The sequence below is a fragment of the Anguilla anguilla genome, chromosome 13 (assembly GCF_013347855.1).
Source record: "Anguilla anguilla isolate fAngAng1 chromosome 13, fAngAng1.pri, whole genome shotgun sequence".
NCBI classification, from domain to species: domain Eukaryota; kingdom Metazoa; phylum Chordata; class Actinopteri; order Anguilliformes; family Anguillidae; genus Anguilla; species Anguilla anguilla.
Window position 1 is genome coordinate 12,446,263 of NC_049213.1, and position 22,502 is coordinate 12,468,764.

Below are 22,502 nucleotides of genomic sequence, written 5' to 3' on the forward strand. Positions count from 1 at the left end.
TTTGTCATTCCCAACTTTGTCAAATTAACGTTGTATGACTACCAGTATAATAAACATGTTAAATGTGAGTATGTTTCAGTGTGTGATACAGATGGTATATTGTGTATCATCACAGATATCGTTGACTAACCAGATGATGCTTCCAAATGTACTCTAAAAGTGTATTGTGTTTGGTTATTCCCTTTTATGATTTTTCAGAAGGAGCAACAAACTGGAATGTTTCAGCATCAATGCAAAGGAGACAACTTTAAATATGGAGAATATGTAGATGAACATCCAGTTGTCTATAATAATATAGTGATCTCAAGTTCTGTATTACACAAAAAAAATCAAGAGTTATAAATTCACAAGGCATAAACTATTAATGGAAAGATCCTGTAAAACAACTTTAAATTATATTAAAAAGAATGAAAAATAATGCTAAGACTTTGTGGAACTGCAGATAACAAATTCACTGATCTCAAATAGCAATTTCTTAGAAATCCTGCAAGTAAAAAAATACTCTGTTGTAAAAATAATCAAAAAATAATCTTATAATAAAAAGAATATATAAAAAACTACTTAAATACAATTTTTAATTTGACTAATGCCACAGGAAATACAAAAACATTGAATTAAAAACAAAGAAAAGCCTCAGTCATTTCACAAACAAAGTTCAAGTATTCATTCATGCATCTTTCAACAAAAGCTGAATCATTTTTATTGGTTCTGTCCTTGTGAAGATCCCACCAATAGGAGCGTGTTGAGAGCCCAGTGGGTAGAGAGGACAGAAACCAAATTGTTCTTTTGCAAGGATGCCTTAGTTGTTACCTGGCAACAGCGACTACATGACCTCACAGCACTGGAGCGGGCTAAAACCCTTTGTGTACAGTTTGAGTAGAGAATCCTGGGGCAGTGAACCTCTGTGGTCCTGCAGCCCCTCCCTCTGTGGCTCTTCCCCCTCCGTGGGGGGCCCTGAGAGGAGTGGCCTGGCGCTCACGCTGCTCCTGGGGCTCAGTGTCCACGTCTGGTCCCTGATGGGTCCTGGCGACGATGGGGGCGAGGGTGCCAGCCATGCCAGTGTCTCCGGCCACCAGCACGCTGCCGTCGGCTTCTGAAGCCACTGGTGGTGCGCTGCCTCCTCCGCGGTCATTCGCTTGGCAGAGTCCCACCTGGAAGCCACACATACACTCAGGATCAGAGCGCACGTAGCACCACACACCAGCCTTATACCTCTCTGCTATAAGCCTGTGAAAGGCAGGACAGTACTAAGCCATGGACATCCCTACTTTTGGGATATAATCTGTATTTTATCCATTTATTTGTTTATTTATGCTTTCCCCCCATTCTCTCCCCAATTTGGAATTCCCAATCATGTATCAGCACTCATTACTGGGTCCTCTGCTATCGATTTGGAAGAGAACACAAACAAACACATGCTTTCCTCCAAAGCACATGCCAATTGAAACTTGTCATCATGCAATAGTTCACAAGCCAGGCTTGCAAATAGATGTCAGAGGAACACACTTAATGCAGCTTAACAAGCAGACCTGCAGGTGCACCTTCCAACGGAACCCTCCCTAATCCTGGGCAAAGCAAACGGCAATTAAGTATCACCTTGTGGGGTTAACATCCACAGTCTGTACTTTCAGGATTCAATCCTGAATCCTGGGGCCAATCCATATGTGAGAATGAGAGCAGTTAAAGGCATACTATGCAGGATTTTCACACTGAAAACATTACAAAACAACTATGCTCAGTCATTACTATGATGCACTGGCAATCTGTGTCTGTGTGAACTTCTGCCCAGTTCATGCATGTCTGCCTGCATTTGTCATTCTAAAAAGTGTTCAGGATGTTTCTGGGCATGACCTGTTTTTTGTGGTTGTATCTGAAAAGCATGTGGCCAATAGAAGAAGAAGAGTAAACATGTATGGATTGATTGCAGTGGTGTGTTTTCAGATGAGTTAGTGGTGGAGAGATAGGGTCGCCTTGGTGGCTAACCTAACGCTAACCAAATGGTTGTTCATTGTTAGGTAATGTTTGGTAGCTGCTGTTATTAGCTAACTAAATTCACTTATGTTTGACAACATTAGCTGGCTGGCCATGATGATGCTGTGGGTTTGAAATTTTTACAAAGTAACAACTTAAGGCTACAGGATAAAATTCCAATCCACTTCTCTCAGCTCATATGGGCTAGCTAGCTATCATTAGGTAGACAATTGGGGTGAGTCCACAGTTGAAAAATCCTACTAGTATCCCGTATAAGTTAGGCATTTTTTTCCAAGTATGACTGCAGCTTGACTACTACAGACCAATACCTGGTTGGAGAGGCACATTGCATCTTAAGTGAATGTGCTGTCGTGTGCCTTTGTTGACAAGGGGATTGGCAAGTAGGCGGCAGCCAGCCTTCTAGGTTATTTCCCCAATCTGCTGAAGGGGGAAGACAGCCTCTCATCAAGCTACAAAGTGGGAGAGGCGTACAACTTATAGATACACAATAGATACACAAAGCTACACTATGTAAAGATACAAAAAAATGAAATAAAATAAAAGCAACAATGAAATGATGTGTTCGTGAATATGCGTGCTTATGTCATGTGTATTGTCCAACTTCCAGGCAGACTAGAGCAGACTGAAACCCGTCGGTTCTGTGGCCAGCAGTGGTAGCATAGGTTCGTTCCATCACCACTTAGCTAATACTAACTACCCTGTAACTTTGCTGCATATGAAAGCGAAGTGGCATACTTGCGACTGCCTGACAGGTATGAATGCAGCTACTGTTGTATTTTTGAAAGAGACGTGATTCCAGCAGTATACAATATGATGTTAGGAGGAGGAAATGTTTTTGATTGTAAACACAGGAGCAAAACAATGAATGAAATCCTGCATAGTATACCTCTAACCAGATGAGCCACTCAGCAGCCCCAGTATTTTCTAATTAATCAAATCAACTCAGTGAATGTAGGTTTAAGGTGAAAGATGTGATTCAAACAAACTACGAGAAACAGAGAAGTATTAGAGAGAAGTTATATAATAGCGGTTCACAGATGTGTGAAATAGCTTGTACATCTGTGAATCATCCTTTGAGAAAGTAACCAATGGCAACCTGGCACATCCCTGGTGTGCACGTTGCTGCTACAGTAAATGCTGATCCCAGACAGTAAAGCAAGCGCTTGAAATACGACTGTCTGGATTCTGGGACTAGAGTGTAAGGGCAGAGTGCAAGGATTCACTACAACAGTGAGCAAAGGTGCCCCTGCTGCCCCGACAGTTAACATCCACATTGTCTGTTCGTTCATCTTCAGAGTGATAATGGTGAGCGGACAGGGCACGTACGTGAGACATCGCCTAAGAAAGTCCACAAACAGCAGGTCTCGGCTCCTCAATGCGCTGGCCAAGTCCTTGGAATTTGGCCTTTTTTTGAGACATGTAGTTTGGCCCTTGGGATCTGCACAAACATAGACAGCCATTGAATAAAAGATTTGAAAAAACTTTTTTTTGTAAACCCATACATTAACAAGTCTGCTATTGTGCATGACTTCACTATCGTCAGTTGCCCCGTTCTGATTTGTTCACAAAGTTAACAAAAAGACCACAAATGCACAAATAACAACTGTTCACAACAGTGGTGTGCAGAAGGGCATCTCTGTATGCACAAAGTGTCAAAAGGTGAAGCGGGCGGGCTGCAGCATCAGAAGACCATGCCGGGTTCCACTCCTGTCAGCAACAGGAAGATGAGGATACAGTGGGCACATGATCACCAAAACTGGACGATTGAAGATTGGAAAAGCATCAGCTGGCCTGATGAACCTCAATTTCTGCTGTGACATGCAGATGGTAGGGTCAGAATTTGGCATAAACGGTATGAATTCATGGATCCATCCTGCCTTCAATGGTGTACTGTATGCTGGTAGTGGTGGCCTAATAGTGTGGGGAATCTTTTCTTGGTACAAATTAGACTCCTTAATACCATTTGACATAATTTGAATGCCACAGCATACCTAAGCATTCTTACTGACCATATGCATCCCCTTCTGGCCAGTCTACCCTTTTTCAAATTGATACTTCCAGCAGGATAATGCTCCACATCGCAAAGCACACCTCAAGCTGGTTCTATGAGCATGACAGTGACTTCAGTTTACTCCAATGTCTGCACAGTCCCCAGATCTTAATCCAAAAGAGCACCTTTGAGATGAGATGGAATGGGAGGTTTGCAGCATGAATGTGCAGGGGAAAAATCTACAGGAACGGTCTGATGCTGTCAGTTAAGCATGGATCAAAATCCCTAAGGAACGTTTTCCAGAACCTTGTTGAACCCAATCCACAAAGAACTCTATAATGGCTATAATGGAGACAAAAGGGGGTCCTGCCAAGTTCTACATAAATGTACCTAATAAAATAGCCACTGAGTGTATGTCAAAGAGATGCAAAACCACAATGCCTGCCATATATACAAAGTTCTTACCAAAAAATACCCTCTTTCTTGGTGACATCTGAACAATGTTATCTGGGGGCATTCCCAGCACCTGAAACAGAGTTTTGATAATGTATCACTAATTTGCACATTGCTAAAATAGCATAACAGACAGGTACAGGCACTCCTGTGTGGTTCAGGGAGAAACAAGACCCAAGGAGAATGTTTGGGTCAACAAACAGACCTTTCATTGAATCTGCACTGTAACAGCCATTGACTCTGTGAGTGCTTGGGCTTATGTCACCCAAGAAAGCAAACACACATTTGAGGATGGAATCTAATAAACTATTGATAAAGTTTGAGAGAACAGCACTTGGTGGCTATTAAACAGGCACTATCATACAAGGGTGAGCAGCGAAGAGAGTGTATGCAGTGTCACTGGTACCTCCATGATGCAGGAGAGCTGATCTGCCTCATTGGTCCCAGAGAACAGTGGGTTGCCAGTGTAGAGCTCAGCCAGGATACAGCCCAGACTCCACATATCAATGGCCGTGCCAAAGGGAAGGCCTAGGATCACTTCCGGGGCACGGTAGTATCGTGTCTGGACATAGGTGTACCCTGAAGACACACACCAAAATGGGCAGGGGGGCGGCGGTAGGAGTGGGAGACAGAGAAAATTAGTGAGAGCAAAGGAGAAAGGGATAACGAAAGAGGGCAGAGAGAGTGAGGAGAGGGGAGAAAGAAAAAGATACAGAAGTGACTGAAAGGATAGAGGAGTAGAGGAGCAGGGGAGAAAAATAGGATGGTAGAGAAAAGGAGAAAAGGGAAAATGGTGAGAATGAACAGCAACTACCACTCCAGAGAAACAGAGAGAAATGCAATTTTAGAGGCCAAAAATGCTCTAGAGCCCAATTTGTCCTGCAGAGTGGATCCCACAGGTCTCCCTGCACAGGACTAATGAGGGTACTAACCTTCTTGGTGCTCATAGAAGCTGCACCCAAAGTCGGCCACCTTGATGTTTCCATGTTTTTTCTCTGACAGAAGGATGTTCTCCTTTAAGAGAAAAAGGAGGTTAATTAATGAATTAACTTTTCTTTTTTCTGTTTTTAATGCTGTTTTTAAGTCAAACACCTGATATGGTTGAAAAATCACCTTATTTGAAATTTTTGATGAGTGGTCATTACATTACAGGAATTTAGCAGATGCTCTTATCCAGATCGACTTACACAACTTTTTACTTTTTAGCAATTCTATGCAATCCTGTGAAGTGATTAAAGAATGCAATTGTGCATTTGCATTTCAGCCTATCACAGAGGACATAAGTAAAGCCCTGACAGTTTCAACCAGTCATAGAGCATTAAAGTACAGTGTTATCACTGTTACAAATGTCAAATTTCATTTATGTTATCCCTGTTGCAGCTTATGGCAGACTATTAGAGTTCTATCACTGTGTCTATCTATGGCAGAATATTCTACCGGTTTGAGGTCACAGTGGACTATTTTCATCCTGTGCAGCATCTGCAGGCTGGTGACCAATGCGGTGGCATAGTGACGTGTCTGGGACAAGGTGAAACCCTTGAAGTTATTCTCCTTCATCAGCTCATACAAGTCCATTCTGCATCAAGATGCAGGAAAAACTGTCACTTTGGGGGATCTGCTGAATTTATTTACACTTACCATGCAGGAAATAATAACAAAAATCATTTTAACAAAGGAAATACAATAGGTACAATAGACAGTGACAGGAATGTGCAAAATGGCTGCACTTTTTTCTGGAAACTTGACAGCATAATTATAATGCAATGGCCCTGTTACAAAGAATCCTCTGTAAACCCAAATCCACACCCCAACCTCCTGCACAGAACTACTCACCCCTGGAGCTCAAAGCTGATGCAGAGCTGTTTCCGGAAGGTCATGTGCTCCTTCATGTGGATGACGTTGTATTGGTTTTCCTTGTCTTCCCTCCGCACCACATCCAGGATCTCCAGTTCCTTGAGGGCCATGTAATTTGCACTGCATGCAAAAAAATGAAACAAAATTTTATTGTGCTGACAATTGATGCACTGAACACAAAGTCTCAAAGTTTGACTTACAACCCCAACTGAATTGCTGGAATGAATAAGTAGCATGCTTATCACTCATAATTTGTCACTAAATTGGGTTTTTTAATTTACCTTAAGTGGGCAGTCAACCCAAAAACGAAATTAATGTTTTTAATAGTATCTGTTCATCCAGATAGGTTTGCTGAAATGCAACAAGTTTTCTAGATATTTGCTGCATCTTCACATGGCTTCAAAGCTAAGTAGAAGAAGTAGTTTGATGAAGCCGTGCTGAAATTAAGCTCTGGGAATGTTCATGAGTAACCGCGGGATTATATTTGGAGACGTTACTGTTGAATTTTTCAAGTGGAAATTTTTGGCGCTTTGAAGCCACATGAAGATGGACCTGCAAGGACCATTTTATCAGGATGAGCTGCAGCAGTTTTTTATCTAGAAAACTCATCACATTTCAGCGAACCTATCTGGATGGACAGATACTACTCCGCGTAAGTGGAAACACACCTTAATCTCATTTTTGGGTGACCTGCCCCTCTAAGGCATCAACCCACAGGTTGATTACATCATAAATCAGGGTGACAACGTGCCAAAGGCAACCACACTAATGAAGGATCACCAATGCTTCCATTTCAGTTGAAAATATATGCGTAGCCCATACAGCCTAAAAGTGCAAGTCAGTATATACGGTGCCGTGAAAAAGTATTTTCCTCCTTCCTTGATTTCCTCTATTATTGTATATTTGTCGCACTGAATGGTTTCAGATCTTTAGGCAAAATGGTCTTCCTCATCATCCTCATCACCTCTCCGTGTCATGAATGACCTTTAGTGCCACCTGCTCCTTAGTCTTGTGATCCATACACTTCAGAACCAGGCCAAACGATCCTTGTCCAAGATTTTCCAGAATTTCATAGCGGTAGGCAATGTGGTCATGCAGAACCTGGGGACATTCAGAACAATAAAGTCAAAATTTTGCTGCTGTGCTATTCTAGCTGTCCAACAGCTCAGCCAATGAATTTATCCATTGAAAGTTATTTTCTCAGACAATCACACACTAGATTATCTATGCTTAATCTTCCATCAGTATGGCGATGAGGCCTACCTGTTAGCTGTTGCCAGTATAAGATGACAATAAATTGGAATTGCACTGTCATGTCTGTACTACTGGTTCTAATATATGACATTTTCAGTAAGCAAAGCATGTCATTTCCATGGAGATGTCAAGCCAAATGTAAAAACAATGGTTAACACAATGGCACCAACCAATGTCACATAACTTCACAAAGTTAAGGTAAAAGCAATTGAACACATAATCATTCAGTTCAAATGCTGACAACCAGTCATCGGGCCAGCTTTAAAAACCAAACAGATCAAGCCGCAATGGCCTTATGGCACAAATAGGCTTCCTGTGATGGACCTTACCGGGATGTAGACCCCACATTCATCTTCAGGGTCAGAGTTGAAATTGGAGTCTTCAGAGTGCTCAGGCATGTCCTGGGAGTCCTTCTTCTCAGCCCCCAGGCCCAGATACCAAATCTCTGGGAAGTCCAGGATCTCCTTCTGCTCCAAGTTGGTCAGGTGTTTCTGGAAGTACTTCAGAGCCACTGCATTTGGGGGTTCAGGAGGGGGGGGGGGAGTTGTCAGCAGACCTCCCTTTACTACAGCATATGCATACTCATTTCCATAGTCTATACTGATAGTGGTGAGACATGGCCTCCATATACATGCGCCTTCGGCTTGTTCCTGTGAGGGTTTAGGCCAAGGTTGTCTGTAAAGGGTATTGTGACAACTGCTGTAAAATGCGCTATACAAATAAAATTTGATTGATTGATTGATTGACTGATTTGATGCTATGTGCACTGCTGCACTTCTGATACTTGCTGCCCTCATTCCAGGTACAGTCTCACATCTGGCCACCACCACCCCAGAATCACCCACACTACTAATCACAATCTCACTTTCATAACCACTACAGAGTGACCATTCAGAAACATAGGAACGATCATATAATTGTTACTCTTACTAATACGCTCACTGCTATATTATCAGGCAGACACAGCTGCACTAACAGAACTCTTCAAACCCAACTCCCCAAGACAAAAATATACCTGCTGGTGACATGGGCAGTGCCAGCCCCGTCCAAACTGTTTCCTGATTTAGGTTGATAGAGACACTCTTTGCCTCCTCCTCCTCTGTGGGCCTCAAAGGGATGTTGACCTCTGAACTCTCCTGCTGTCAATTTGAAGGGACAAGAGGTGAGCTAAAGAGGCACTTAATTTTCTCACTGGAGCTGTGGATAGAGATTTTACCTGAGCGCATTACAGGTGTGTTGACACAAGAAGCCTGTGAATAGTGATCACTTCACTCTATGAAGTCACTCTGGTCTCACCTGGTCTATCTGGCAGTTTCTCTCAACCGCTTTCTGTCTAATGTCAGGTAGGATGCTGTATGTCATGGGGAGGAGCTTCGGATTGCTCAACTTCACAGTCACCTGACTGCCTGGCACCTGCACCTGGGGCACACTGTTCACAGCTGTGGAAGTCTTTTAAATGTAAGGGAACAGAATGAAGAAAAAAAGGAAGCAGACAGGAGTTAGAAGAGCAAAGTTTGAATGAACACACCAGAGAAGACAGGAGCAATTATCCCTCAGGCCTTGAAGGCCTACTCAATAATTTTGGTTGCCAATAAAATTCTAATAGCTGACAATGAGTAAAAGCACAGAGATATGGTACTGGTATGTAATTATTCTCCTAATAAATATAGCAATAAATATCCTCATGAAAAGCACTTCCAAAGAAATACTAAGTATTTAAAATAAGTGTTGGGCCAACAGTTGATCCTTGTGGAATTGAAAATGATCTCATCACACTCATCACTTTCAAACTTGGTCATTTTCACTTTCTTGTCAGATAAGAAAACAATGGTTAGCTAACGTTTTGCCAAATAAACCATGCCTTTGAAATGGGTTTGCTGTGTTGTACTGTGGCCGGTTATAGTAAAACAAAAAAAAAAGACTGCAAGTACCATGATCCAGCAAGGTGCTTAATTAACATGTGCATAATTTTTGCATAATGTTGACCTATATCCTGTGCACAAAATGTGAAATGGGGGCCCAGAATGGCAGTATAGAGGATCTTATCAGAGGCAAAAATGTCTTTTACAGTTCAATTCAACTTCATAATCTCAAGTATTGGGGGTGGAGGAGCTGAGATGGTGTTCACCTGTTGCAAGACCCTGGCTTGAAAAGGCAAACTGCGATCCAGTGAGGCGCCCAGTGAAGTGCTACACTTTGTCTTGGCATGGTTCGTCTGCTGATGCGCCTCCTCTGTATTGTTTCTGATGACGGGCAGGATGTTGTATTTGAGAGGGACAAGTACTTCTTCTTGGAGCAGGCTTCCTGACTGGGTGTCATCCTCCTGCAAAGAGAAGGGGAAAAAATAGAAAGAAACATGGGATGAAAACATCTTGCTCTCGTTACCAAGGGCAACTCTCAGGTTTTATAAGGGGAGTTTAGAAGGCTGGTGTGGTTGATGTACTGGACAGAAGGACGTACAGTTTGACAACTGTAACAAAAACATTTAGTTTCACCTGGTTTGTCTGGTTTCTCAACTCCAGAACATTCTTTCTGATGTCCGGCAGGACTGTGTACTTTGTCGGAACGGGATCTTGAACCTGGAGCAGAGGGCATGGACCCAAACTGTACTTCAAAATCGAAGTGAGAGAAAGGAGGGATTAAAAATAAAGGAGATGAAAGGAATGATTAACCAGTTTGGCAGAGGATGGAGGTGGGGGAGGGGCAGGATAGTGATGAGTCAGACTGGATGTCTGGAGCTTTCACTCCTGTTACTGACTTTTACCCCCTATTCTCCCTACAACTCCCTTTCTCAGAAGTAAAGCATATTTAAAGTAAATATTAATGAAATACAGCAGCGTCAGCCACCTCTTAGATGACCTTTCTACACTCAATGTCAGTCAACTCATAAAACACACTCTGGAGTGTGTATGTAACAAAACCTTAATAAAAAACATTTTTGGGTAAAACTAAATAAAGCCAAACATCTTCCACAATTTCAGAGGATTTCATAACCACACCATTTCTAAAATGGGGCTAAATCAGTGGAGCAAAAATATCAGGTAACAGCGTGATACCGTATCTAGCACTTTCTGTTAATGCTTAACTGGAATGAGCCACTGACTTTCTTAAATTAACACTGGGGGTCCCATTTTAATGATGCAAAAAAGATGGCAAACACAAGCACTAGGATGACTAAAAAAAGACATATACCTGAATTAGTTTGTGTATTTTGACTGTGTAATTCCTTTAAAGACAGGATGATCAGCTCTTACCATTCTCTGCAATGTTTTAAAATCATCCTTATCTCCTTTTATCACATTTCTGTTAAAAAATAAATAAGATGACAGGCATTTCAAGGCAATATTCTATTTGTTTTTCGTTTTCATTAAATATACGAAAAATGTAATAATTTTTGATACCCTCTTTCATAAAAAAACATAACGCCAATTATTGTGGATTTTATTATTAATAAACACAATTAATGATAGCACAAATACAGATTTTAAACATTTATTATTACGCTGAATTGAAATCATTTTGTTTACCTCTTATTAAATTGCTTTACGGAGTCCATGGCTGTAAACACTGATTCAATTCAGGTGTCAAGCTCCATCACCTTCTATTACCTCAGCAGTGACGTCACAGTTTAGCACTCCTATTATTCTGTCGTGACAACGGACTATGCTTTTATGTGCGCAACATGGAACTTTTCCTAAACAAAACTCATTAATTCAACTTCTCTAATGTCGACGTTACTTCAGTAGTGTATTCCGGAGTATAAATAGCCTAAATAGCCTGGTGTATAAATGTCATTGCTGCTTATGCAATCTGAGGCGTATATCTTGCGATAGAGACCTGTAGTTTTAAGGAAGCGTATTACTTCCCTAGCTCTCTCTTTTGGAACGACCCCGTCGCCCAGCAATGATCTAAGGAAAAAAATTTTATTCCCAGTTATTAACTCTATGAATAAAACCTATGAAAACTCTATGAAAGACGCCTTAACTAAATGGAATAATCTTCCCATAAATCTCATATGCAGAATTAATATTTGTAGAATGACATGGCTTCCAAAGTTTCGTTTTTTATTTTCAATAATACCAATTACCCCGCCAAAAAGGTTTTTAAAAAAAAGAAAAAAAAAAGAAGCATATTCTGCCATAACAGATTTTATATGGGCAGGAAAAACCCATAGGATCAAAATGAAAACTTTACACTTACCTAAATCAGAGGGTGGATTTAACCTTCCTGACTTAGAGTTATACCAACTTGCCACCCAAGTATTCTATTTGTGACATATAGTCAAATATACAAAGGATGAACAATGGATTCATATTGAAGATGCTCAAGTACATCCCCATAACCTCTTTACATGTTTAGTTTCAAAGGATAATATTAAGAATATTACAAATTTAATAGTAAAAAACAGTAACATCATTGAAGAAAATTAAGAGGATACTGGGTGAATCAATATCAGTTCCAAAAAACACTATCTCATGGAACAATCCTTGGATAGCCCTTCAGAATTTAACTATAAATTGGCCTACCAGGAGAACAAGGGGAATAGAGACTTTAAATGATTTAATAAAAGGTAATACAATTATGTCTTGGACAGATTTCCAAAGTAAATTCAGTTTGACTAATGCAGATTTTTTTTAAATACATGCAACTTAGAAGCTATATAAATCAGAATTTTGACATATTTATTTGGACAGCAGAGCACAGTTGAGAAAATTTTATTTGATACTGAAAAGGATAATAACATGATAGGCAACATTTATAGAATCCTGCAGAAGTCCTGCGCAGTTGAAAAACTCTTAGAAGGTAAGATAAATGTGTGGAATCAGGATTTGGGAAGAACAAACATTGGCTCAAAATGGAGGGAGTGCTGGAATATGACCAATGATATTACTGTTAATGAAAATTTATGCTTAATCCAATATAAAATAATGTATAGAATTTACTACACGAGAGATACAATTCATAAATATTATAGTAGTACATCAGACAATTGTTTCAAGTGTAGAACTAAAGATTCACTAGCACATGCCTTCTGGGAGTGCTCTAAAGTTCAGAAGATATGGTTAGACATAGAAAAATGGTTGTCAGAGGTACTTAAAGTAAAATTCAATTTTAATTCACCCATTTGTTTATTTCATGACGTGACATACGTTACAGTGAGACACCCTTGGGGTTGGATAATCCTTTTTTCATCGATGGTATTTAAAAAACTTTTACTTAGACATTGGAAATCTATTAAACCTCCAACACTACAACATTGGAAAAATGAAATGCTTTATTATTTAAATATAGAAAAGATATTAGCCATAGAAAATAACAGAATAGCACAATTTGAAGCTGTATGGGATGGGATAATGAAGGCAGTAGTTAAGGGGCATTCATAGTTATAGTAGGTAAATGCTTAGGAGGATGCTTTTGTTGTTTTTTGTTTTGGTTTTGTTTGTTTGTTTGTTTGTTTTTTTGGACAAGTTCATGAAAGAGGTGATAAAAATGAAACCGATAATGTGTCAATTTGCAAAAGAGGCTGTGTGAAAAGGTAATGGATAGCTAAGTTGTTAGAATGAATCGGGGGTATGATTTGGAAACATAGTAGATATGTAGGACTGCGCAATTATGTGGATTTGTATGTTTTGATGTAAGTCTAGTAATGTTTGGTGTGTATGGATGTTTTGTATTTATGTTAGGATGTTTTGTGTGTGATAAATGTATAAGATGTCATGTTGTGTGTCTATAATGAAATGAAAATAAAATCATACAAAAATAAAAAAGAATAAAATCCTCCTTTCCCCAGCTTAGATCGGACAATGCATCAAGACACGTACAGACTCCAGGACTTCCCAGTTCTCACAATTGCCGTCTCTGTGTTTCCCCACTAGCACCAACCCACTTGCTAAACCGCAATGCCCCAGCCTTAGCCTTGTCAATTTGATTTCATCTTTCCGAGACATATTCACTCTATTACCAGGTTTAACAGATGGTTGGACGTTGTATAGCTTTCTCCCTCTGCTGTCTGTATCCCACTCTTGCTGCCATTGAAGATTCAGTCTCTCACTTATGATGCTGTGGCACTCCATCCTGCTATCCGTTTCATTACGAATGCTCCTTTCACTACTCCACTGCACTTCATACTCCTTTGTTGGCTGGTCATCCCTCCACACCAGAAGGCTCATTCATTGGCACCTGCATGCACTGAACCAGCTGATTCTAATTAGCATAACTCTTCAGCATGATGGGAGAACTAATTATTGTAATCAGCTGGTTTAGTGCATGTTGGTGAAGCAAATGCATGGTCAGTCTTTTTACTCTTTGAAGCCGGGTTACCCACCTCTGTACCCATTCAGTGCTGCAGCAACCTGTAGAGTTTGTTGCTCTATTCAGACGTGGACTACGTCTTTTATTCTAACTGAATTCGTTATTGTGTGATTGTTTTTTCTTATTTGTTCAAAAATAATTATAGACTAAAAAACAATAAGCAATAAAAAACAATAAATACACAGAACACCACAAGACTTATAACAATGGAACACACTGTAGGAAAATGAGAAGAAAATGAAGGGGCTTTGTGCCTTGGACAGCCCCCAGCTTTGGGTGCATATTTTTCTGGAACAAGAAGCAAAAAAAATGGCAGAAAACTGCTGAGCAGTAAGCTAAGCAATTACAAGAGATTTTCTCACCTACCCTCCTTAAAATTGAGGTTGTTTTTAAACACCACCAAGAGTTGAGCCCTTGATCAGCGGTTGGTATAATAAAGCTCACCGTATGGTCCTCTGAAAACTAACACACACACAAACCATTCTGTAATGTTCACATGTTGCTTCATTTTACGTAATAATTTATTGATTATTGATAGACTGAACTAAAAACACCAATGAACATTAACATACATGTTTACTTGTTTAATTTGATGTATATATTGATTTATTAGGCTATCGGTAGCTTTAACTGAAGTCTGTATTTCTTTGCTGCCCTTTTTAATTAAAATAATACAACCAGATTGTATTGATACCTTGGGGACATTACTGCAGTAAGCTGGGTCTGGCCCTGTGGGAGTAGGGTTCCCAGTCCTGTGTCGGTTTCGCTTCAGTTTTTCTGTGGTCAAGCTGGATTGTCAGAAAACAACTTTCTCCTCAGACTCAGACTTTCATTCACAGCTTATTTAATGCCATGAATGTCAAGGTTGTTTTATGCCATGATTGGCCCCTCCACAGTTTGCCTTGTCCAAGAGAGTAAGTAGACAGTTTCACTTTTATTAATTCCGTTAATAAAAGTTAATTTATCGACAAAAAAAATTACTGTTTTTAATATTTGGCATCTAATTCCACTCGAATTTGGAATGTCCAGTTTGTGAACTGTGTGTGCTCATGCACAGCCCCTGCTGCTGGCTTGAAGACACTCTGCAGTTCTCCAAAACGCGCCTGCCAGCCATTGCTTCTTTTCACACCGCAACCACAAGCTGCATATTCACAGAGTGGGGGCAGTGGAGACCCATTCATACGCTTGCGGACAGTAACCTATGGGTGCCCCAACAGCCAGCACGAGTTGCTCAAGCAACGAACAGTGCTATCCCTACCAACTGCACCCCTCTCATATCCCTGAGCAACACAAAGCCGATTATATGGCTCCTCTGAGGGACTGCCAGCCGGACTCTGGCACAGGCAGGATTTGATCCGAGAACTTGCGGTTTTTACTCCATTTATTACATGTTACTCCTATTGCACCAACATAATTCTGCATGAACTGCAAACTTCATTTCAGCTTCAGAGAAATTACTAACAACCTTGTCTTGTAACCTAATTGCAGCTTACTCGGCTAGCTAACAGGCTAGCTATCCAAGCTACTAGATAAAACGAGGGGAGGCTATCCATGTCGAGCCATATAAACTTTGGCAACAGCTACTTGCCTATACCTGCCGAAGCTGAGGCAGTTGACAAATTATAAGTATAATAGCTTATATAGTACATCACTGATTATATTAGTTGTACATCACTTATATACATAAGTATGAAACAGAGGAAACTTCATTCATATTTAAAATGCATTTTTTATTTTTCTTTATAGGAAATAAAATTGAGGCAGAAATGAAATATGAGGAAAGGAAATCTGGAATAAGAATAACCTCAGGCATAGTAGGGAGAAAAAAAATTCAAATCATAACATACAAAATATGCCACAAACATAAAAAAAGATAATTTCATTACTTGTTTTCCCTAAAGGTACTGTAGCTGCTGTACAAATGAAACTTCAAAAGGTAATGCTTTGAAAAACTTTAAATTAAACGCTAGGCAGAGAACTTAAATTAGGATATTCCAACACAAAAACAAACTTTATCCAGGCAAAAATATCCAGTGAACTTCATTTTGTCATAGACTTCCCTTGAAAAAGAACCAAACCAAAATTAGTAGTTAAAATTAAAATCACACCACAATATAAAATGGGTCGACCAGCTCGTAAATTCATACAAGCGGTTCCAACACATCTCAACTTCTAGAGTAGAAAATTAAATAATCATGAATCTAAGGAGGTAAAGGTATTTGAAAGAGCAAAGGACAGAGGAATCTGATGACTAGGCCAGATGTACTGTAGATATTCACAAGCAGTAATATAAATAGTAGAAAAAAAACCCAAAAACAAATACAACCACATCGCACACAACCGCAGTGCATTTCCGCAGTCATGTGGACCTCAAAATAAAACAAAACGATGGATGCCTTCCTGAAACAAAAACCCTTCCGTAAAGAGCAAAGTCTATATTTCAGCCCGCTTCTTATCAAAATTATTGGCAATAAACAAAAATACTTATCGTCTTTGTCCAGCTAAAAATTTACAGCCGCTTTTTACAAGCTTATTGCAAAAAATCTAATACAAAACCAGGTAAATGCAAAAAAACAACTCCCATCCAGGTACATAGATTTCAGTTTACCGTTTTATAATATATATATATATATATATATTTACGTTTGTATATATTTACTTAAATCTGCTAATAAAATGATATCCAGTGGTTGATTTTCATCTATTTCACAATTACAGATTAAAAAAGGGCTGGAACAGGAGTTCTGGCCCCCTGATGTATATATATATATATACAGTTTGTACAGTTGGCTTTTTTTAAGCAACTGAGGTCAAAGGTCAAGGAAGAAGAGAAATAAGAGTAGTAATGTAGGGCTGTGGAGACGATACACCTCCCATTTTGCATTCTGAAGAAATTTTGCAATTTGATTAAAAAGAAGAAAAACAAGTAAAAAATGAATGCCCTTTTCCTGTCTTCGGCTACCCTCAGTTTTGGGTCACCACCTGTAACCCTTTAGCTGTTGATTCAACTGAAGGCAATGGGGCCCCCTACTGGCTACTGGCAGAACACACACTTGGGAGAGGCCTATTCGCACAATGCCAAGTAGGGAGAGTGGGAGTAATATGGGACTGCGTGTCACAGTGTTACAACAGCCCCACCCATTCCTGACCCCAGTGACACAGGGCAAGACATTCGGATTGAGTAACTACAAACTGAAGCTACAGTCCTTACCACATCAAAATTCAAACAAGTCAGGTCACCATTCAGTCTACCCACAATGCACCTGGTCTTTAAATATGTACAACAAATGTAACAGTACGTTACCTTTGCTTAGTAGGCAAGATTTTATGCTGTTGCTAAAATAAAAATAAAAAATTTAAAATGCAAATCTTGCTTAAGCTTATAATTCATAGTGCAAAGTGGTTAGAACTGAATCTGGGCCGCAAGTTTTGCTTTCCGTTGTGCGGTTGTTTAAAACACTAGTTACCCAAATACAAACTTGTTTGGTGAAAGGAAACACAGAAATACTGACCAGTGCGATCCTAAATGTACAGTTTAGAGTTAGGCCTCTGACCAATAATTTCTTAATGCACAGATTTGTCCAAATAGTTAATGCAGTTCATATACACACGCTAACAACGATACTGGAGATTCATCTTCTGTCATCATTATCGTAATCTAGGCTTGAACAGGACCCTGCTGCTACCTTTCCCCGCTTCGCCGAGAGGGCGTGCCGCCAACGCAGCCTTCCCGCCCTGCACACGTTCTCCCGCCACTTAATCCCGCCCACCTCTTCCCTACAGCAGCCTCAGTACACTTAAATACAGCTTGCCCTCTCTCCACAACGGGCTTTACATCTGATAAAGCTGACAGGTCCCACAGACTCAATGAGGTAGACAGGGTCAGACTAACCCACCTTCAGCTACGCACAGTATAGCATCGTCTGGCTTCGGGGCTGCGTGCGTAAGCTCCTCCCCCTCAGCAGCGCCCGTACCCTTCTGCCCCCACTCCCCCCCCCCCCAGGACTGTCCAGCCGGTGTCCGTGGCGTCTGTGGCTCGGCAGAAGGGTCGAGCTCCGATCTCGCAGCGTGCAGAACGTACACGACTCTGAACGCGTCCGTCGGGCGTTCCCCCGCCCAGTCTGAACGCGCCCCCCCCGAGCGCCACGTCGACCTCGCGGCGTTTGGAGGAGAAAGGAGAAGGTCGTCGACATGGTCCTTCGGTGGGGTCGAGCGGGGGAGGGGAGGGGAGGGCCGCATTCAGACCGCTGTGGCGTTCAGTAGTACCGTCATCGCCCCGGGCCGCGGTCTCCGTGGTGCAGGACGAGGCAAAACGGCGAACGCGCGTTCGCTTTGTCCACTCCGCCCTACGCTGCTTTGGCTCCCGGCGTCGCGACCTCCCATTCGATAAAAACGACAACAAAAAAAGCACGCGTCCGTTAAAACTACTCTTATTTCGACTTTCCTGAATTTAAAACAAAACGTCTTTCCCTGAAGAAAATAAAAAAAGAAAGAAGCTTATAGACTGGGTTGTAGGCCTTGAGAGCGGGTCCTAGGGCAGTAAGAGCGGCCCTGGGCCCTCGCTCTCTCCCCCGCCCTGCTCCTGACGCCCCGGGTGGGTTGGGTTGGGTTCGTCCGCTCTCTCTCTCCCCCCCTCCCTGCTCCTGACGGCCCGGTTCGGTTGGGCTCGTCCGCTCCTCAGTTCATCCACTTGCGGCAGTTCCAGGCCCCGCAGTGGCAGGGGATCTTGTGCTGATCGTCCTCGAAGTCAAACTGGTAGTCGTAGGTCAGCTGCCGTGGGAACGGGAAGAGGGCGGAGAGAACGAGGTCAGCCAGCACAAACGCACAATGTTCCTGAACCCCATCCACTTTCTATTCTTCCGTTAAATAAACCCTCTTTTGTAACCCAACCTCTAGCCCAGCGTGTAAATGTGGTGACGAGCATTTAACCACGGTATGCACACAACAGGAGTTCAGCGGGACAGCACAAAAGGCCCAGCTGCAAGCCGGAAAACTAAAATAATAAAATAATGCGACCCTACAGCATGCTTACATTATGAGACGACAGCATGAAATGCATTGTGTGCCTGTAAGGCCAACATCTACGGGAGGAAAAGTAGGCGCTTCGCCACCGCTCTCTTACCTCCTCCCCCTTGGTTATCCTCCGGCTGGAGATGATGATGATCTTGTCCTCCTTGTCGCAGGTCACGACCTCGGTCACACAGTTCGGGGCGCAGGAGTGGTTGACGTATCTGGCGGAGGTGGAGGAAAGGCATTATGGGTCAGGAGTCTGGGCGGCTGGAGAAAGGCGGGCGGGGGGGGGGGGGGGGGGGGGGGGCGGAGACGGAACGAGCGGGTCTCACCGGGCCAAACCGCCGGTCAGCGTGGCGTCGATCACGTATTCATTGTTGACCCGGAACATGTAGATCCCGCGATTCTGAGAGCACAAGAGAACATTGGCAAAGGTTCAAATGCCAACAGAAAAGGATGCAAACAGAAATGCTGTTAGAGCACGAGCTGCTTTTCTCAACACATAAAGATTCTTGGATCTATTTGTAGAGAAATCAGATCAAAACAATTAAAATGTAATGTTATATAGATACGGTTACTATTAGAACCCAGCACAAACACTCTTAAGTATTTCAGTGATCTTCCTGTAAGCATAGAGTTCTCTTTTTCCGGTTGATGACACAAGCTGGACCTGTTTACCAGCCTGAGATTGTCCGTACAGTGAACTGAGAAATACAACATCGTCGTGCGCGCAAGCCACTGATAAACACAGACGACACGTTTTTAATCTCCTCCCCTAAAGCCGCCCCGGGGCCGACGCTACGTTCGCTGGAGGCCGCGAGCGGTCTTCGCAGGGTGGGAAAAGAATCGCCCGGACCCCCCCCCACGCCCCCGCCGATGCCCACCTGCTCCTCGTAGACCTTCTCGCGCCGGTTGGCCACCTCGTTGCGGATGGTGGTGCCGATGTACTCGATGACCATGGTGTGCATCTCCAGGTCGCGGGCGGCGTACAGGCCCAGGCCCTGGATGCGCGAGCGCGCCAGGTACACGTTGGTCTTCCACTCCGTCTTCAGCCGCCGGTACTGCGAGGACTTGGAGTGGATGAACTGCTTGCTGTAGGGCGTGGGGATGTCTCCGATGAGGGTGCTCTGGTAGGCCTTGCACATGCTGGTGCTGGTTAAAGTGTGGGGCCTGGGGAGGGAGAACCAATGGGGGGGGGGGGGGGGGGCGCGGTGTTACCGGAGCTGCTGTGAGGCGGGAGGGCGAGCTTAGAAAAAAATGGTGTTGTGCGAAGAGTAGCACTGAGCAATGAGTGTTTTCTGAGTCTGGTTCGATTTTGATTCAGTTTCGGAAAAGAATCGTGGTTTTCGACAACATATTTTTTCAAAAAATATGAATACAACATGGAACTATTCTTTTTGAATATGCTGTATTGAAACGATGAATGCTTTTTTAAAAAGACTTTCAATATATTTTCATGCACGCACACACACACACACACACACACACACACCTCTTGTAGTGGGTGAGGATCTTGGGCTCGGAGCGGGCGCAGCCGGTGGGGTTGATCATGAGCGGAAGCTCCATCAGGGGGTGGCGCCCGTAGCGGAAGGAGTAGTTCTGGCAGCCCTCCACCCCAGGAAGCTGTGGAAGAGAGCCATTAGCACCGGACAGGCCACTACGCACACCGCCACACCGCCCGTCGGGCTGCAACCCTGGCTCAATTTAGACAACGCTGTGCGTTACAGGTGCTAAATGTGAAATAAAAGTACCGGAAGTACTGGCTGAATTGTAGAAGCGCTAGTTTGCCGGTGGTAAACTGAAACCTCCAGCTCGCGAGCAGCGGACGGCACTCACAGACTCGGTGATGCGGAGCACGGCGTGGATGGTCAGCCCGAACATCTCCTCGGCCTTCACGTGTTCGGTGAAGAGCGTCAGCATGGAGGCCTCCCTGCGCAGCGTGGCCACCTGCTCCACGATGCGGGTCCAGATGCCTGCACACACACGGGCGCCACGCTCGTCAGCACACGCCCACCGGGACCCAGTCCCTGTTCATCCAAGACTTATTCACTCTGATACGGAATACCCAACGCCAACTGCAGTCCTGTCCCACTGTCCGTCGGTGTGATTAATATGACTGACTGTTCCGCTCATGAAACTCATATGAGTGTAGATGTAGAACTGATCTTTATAATTGGGAGTAATAAACAAACTGGTATGAGCATAGCTGTAGTACTGGTATTTAAGACTGGGAGTAATAAACAGACTGGTATGAGCGTAGCTGTAGTACTGGTCTTTAAGACTGGGAGTAATAAACAGACTGGTATGAGCGTAGCTGTAGTACTGGTCTTTAAGACTGGGAGTAAGAAACGGACTGGTATGAGCGTAGCTGTAGTACTGGTCTTTAAGACTGGGAGTAATAAACAGACTGGTATGAGCGTAGCTGTAGTACTGGTCTTTAAGACTGGGAGTAATAAACAGACTGGTATGAGCGTAGCTGTAGTACTGGTCTTTAAGACTGGGAGTAAGAAACGGACTGGTATGAGCGTAGCTGTAGTACTGGTCTTTAAGGCTGGGAGTACTAAACTGACTGGTATGAGCGTAGCTGTAGTACTGGTCTTTAAGACTGGGAGTAATAAGCAGACTGATGAGTGCAGCTGTAGTACTGGTCTTTAAGGCTGGGAGTAATAAACTGACTGGTATGAGCGCAGCTGTAGTACTGATCTTTAAAACTGGGAGTAATAAACAGACTATTACTGCTGCTACGCTCATATCAATGTAATAAACAGACTGATATGAGCGTAGCAGCAGTAATAATGTAATAAACAGACTGATATGAGCGTAGCAGCAGTAATAATGTAATAAACAGACTGATATGAGCGTAGCAGCAGTAATAATGTAATAAACAGACTGGTATGAGCGTAGCAGCAGTAATAATGTAATAAACAGACTGATATGAGCGTAGCAGCAGTAATAATGTAATAAACAGACTGATATGAGCGTAGCAGCAGTAATAATGTAATAAACAGACTGATATGAGCGTAGCAGCAGTAATAATGTAAAAAACAGACTGGTATGAGCATAGCTGTAGTACTGATCTTTAAGACTGGGAGTACTAAACTGACTGGTATGAGCGTAGCTGTAGTACTGGTCTTTAAGACTGGGAGTAATAAGCAGACTGATGAGTGCAGCTGTAGTACTGGTCTTTAAGGCTGGGAGTAATAAACTGACTGGTATGAGCGCAGCTGTAGTACTGATCTTTAAAACTGGGAGTAATAAACAGACTATTACTGCTGCTACGCTCATATCAATGTAATAAACAGACTGATATGAGCGTAGCAGCAGTAATAATGTAATAAACAGACTGATATGAGCGTAGCAGCAGTAATAATGTAATAAACAGACTGATATGAGCGTAGCAGCAGTAATAATGTAATAAACAGACTGGTATGAGCGTAGCAGCAGTAATAATGTAATAAACAGACTGATATGAGCGTAGCAGCAGTAATAATGTAATAAACAGACTGATATGAGCGTAGCAGCAGTAATAATGTAATAAACAGACTGATATGAGCGTAGCAGCAGTAATAATGTAAAAAACAGACTGGTATGAGCATAGCTGTAGTACTGATCTTTAAGACTGGGAGTAATAAACAGA

General features: G+C 42.4%; 2 protein-coding genes across 8 annotated transcripts in view; both read right to left on the reverse strand.

Annotated features, from left to right (window-relative positions):
* Window positions 1-640: 640 nt before the first annotated feature.
* Window positions 641-10,117, reverse strand: LOC118211762 (dual specificity tyrosine-phosphorylation-regulated kinase 4-like). Its single transcript, XM_035389190.1, has 13 exons — window positions 10,039-10,117; window positions 9,672-9,866; window positions 8,840-8,992; window positions 8,559-8,682; window positions 7,873-8,054; window positions 7,254-7,390; window positions 6,269-6,409; window positions 5,873-6,011; window positions 5,368-5,449; window positions 4,842-5,014; window positions 4,448-4,508; window positions 3,319-3,430; window positions 641-1,151 (listed from the first exon to the last, which is right to left on the reverse strand). The coding sequence occupies exons 3-13, from the start codon at window positions 8,903-8,905 to the stop codon at window positions 824-826; spliced, it is 1,545 nt and encodes a 514-aa protein (XP_035245081.1). The 5' UTR covers window positions 8,906-8,992; window positions 9,672-9,866; window positions 10,039-10,117; the 3' UTR covers window positions 641-823.
* A 5,447-nt stretch (window positions 10,118-15,564) lies between these two features.
* LOC118211876 (histone-lysine N-methyltransferase 2D-like) overlaps window positions 15,565-22,502 on the reverse strand; it is a 49,398-nt gene continuing 42,460 nt past the window's right edge. For all 7 annotated transcript variants that reach the window (XM_035389430.1, XM_035389431.1, XM_035389432.1 and 4 more), the window contains 6 exons: window positions 20,702-20,838; window positions 20,358-20,488; window positions 19,750-20,035; window positions 19,198-19,271; window positions 18,978-19,086; window positions 15,565-18,625 (listed from right to left, as the gene is read on the reverse strand). In XM_035389430.1, the coding sequence (XP_035245321.1) occupies window positions 18,533-18,625; window positions 18,978-19,086; window positions 19,198-19,271; window positions 19,750-20,035; window positions 20,358-20,488; window positions 20,702-20,838 (830 nt within the window). In that variant the 3' untranslated portion in view covers window positions 15,565-18,532. The remainder of the gene's footprint in view (window positions 18,626-18,977; window positions 19,087-19,197; window positions 19,272-19,749; window positions 20,036-20,357; window positions 20,489-20,701; window positions 20,839-22,502) is intronic.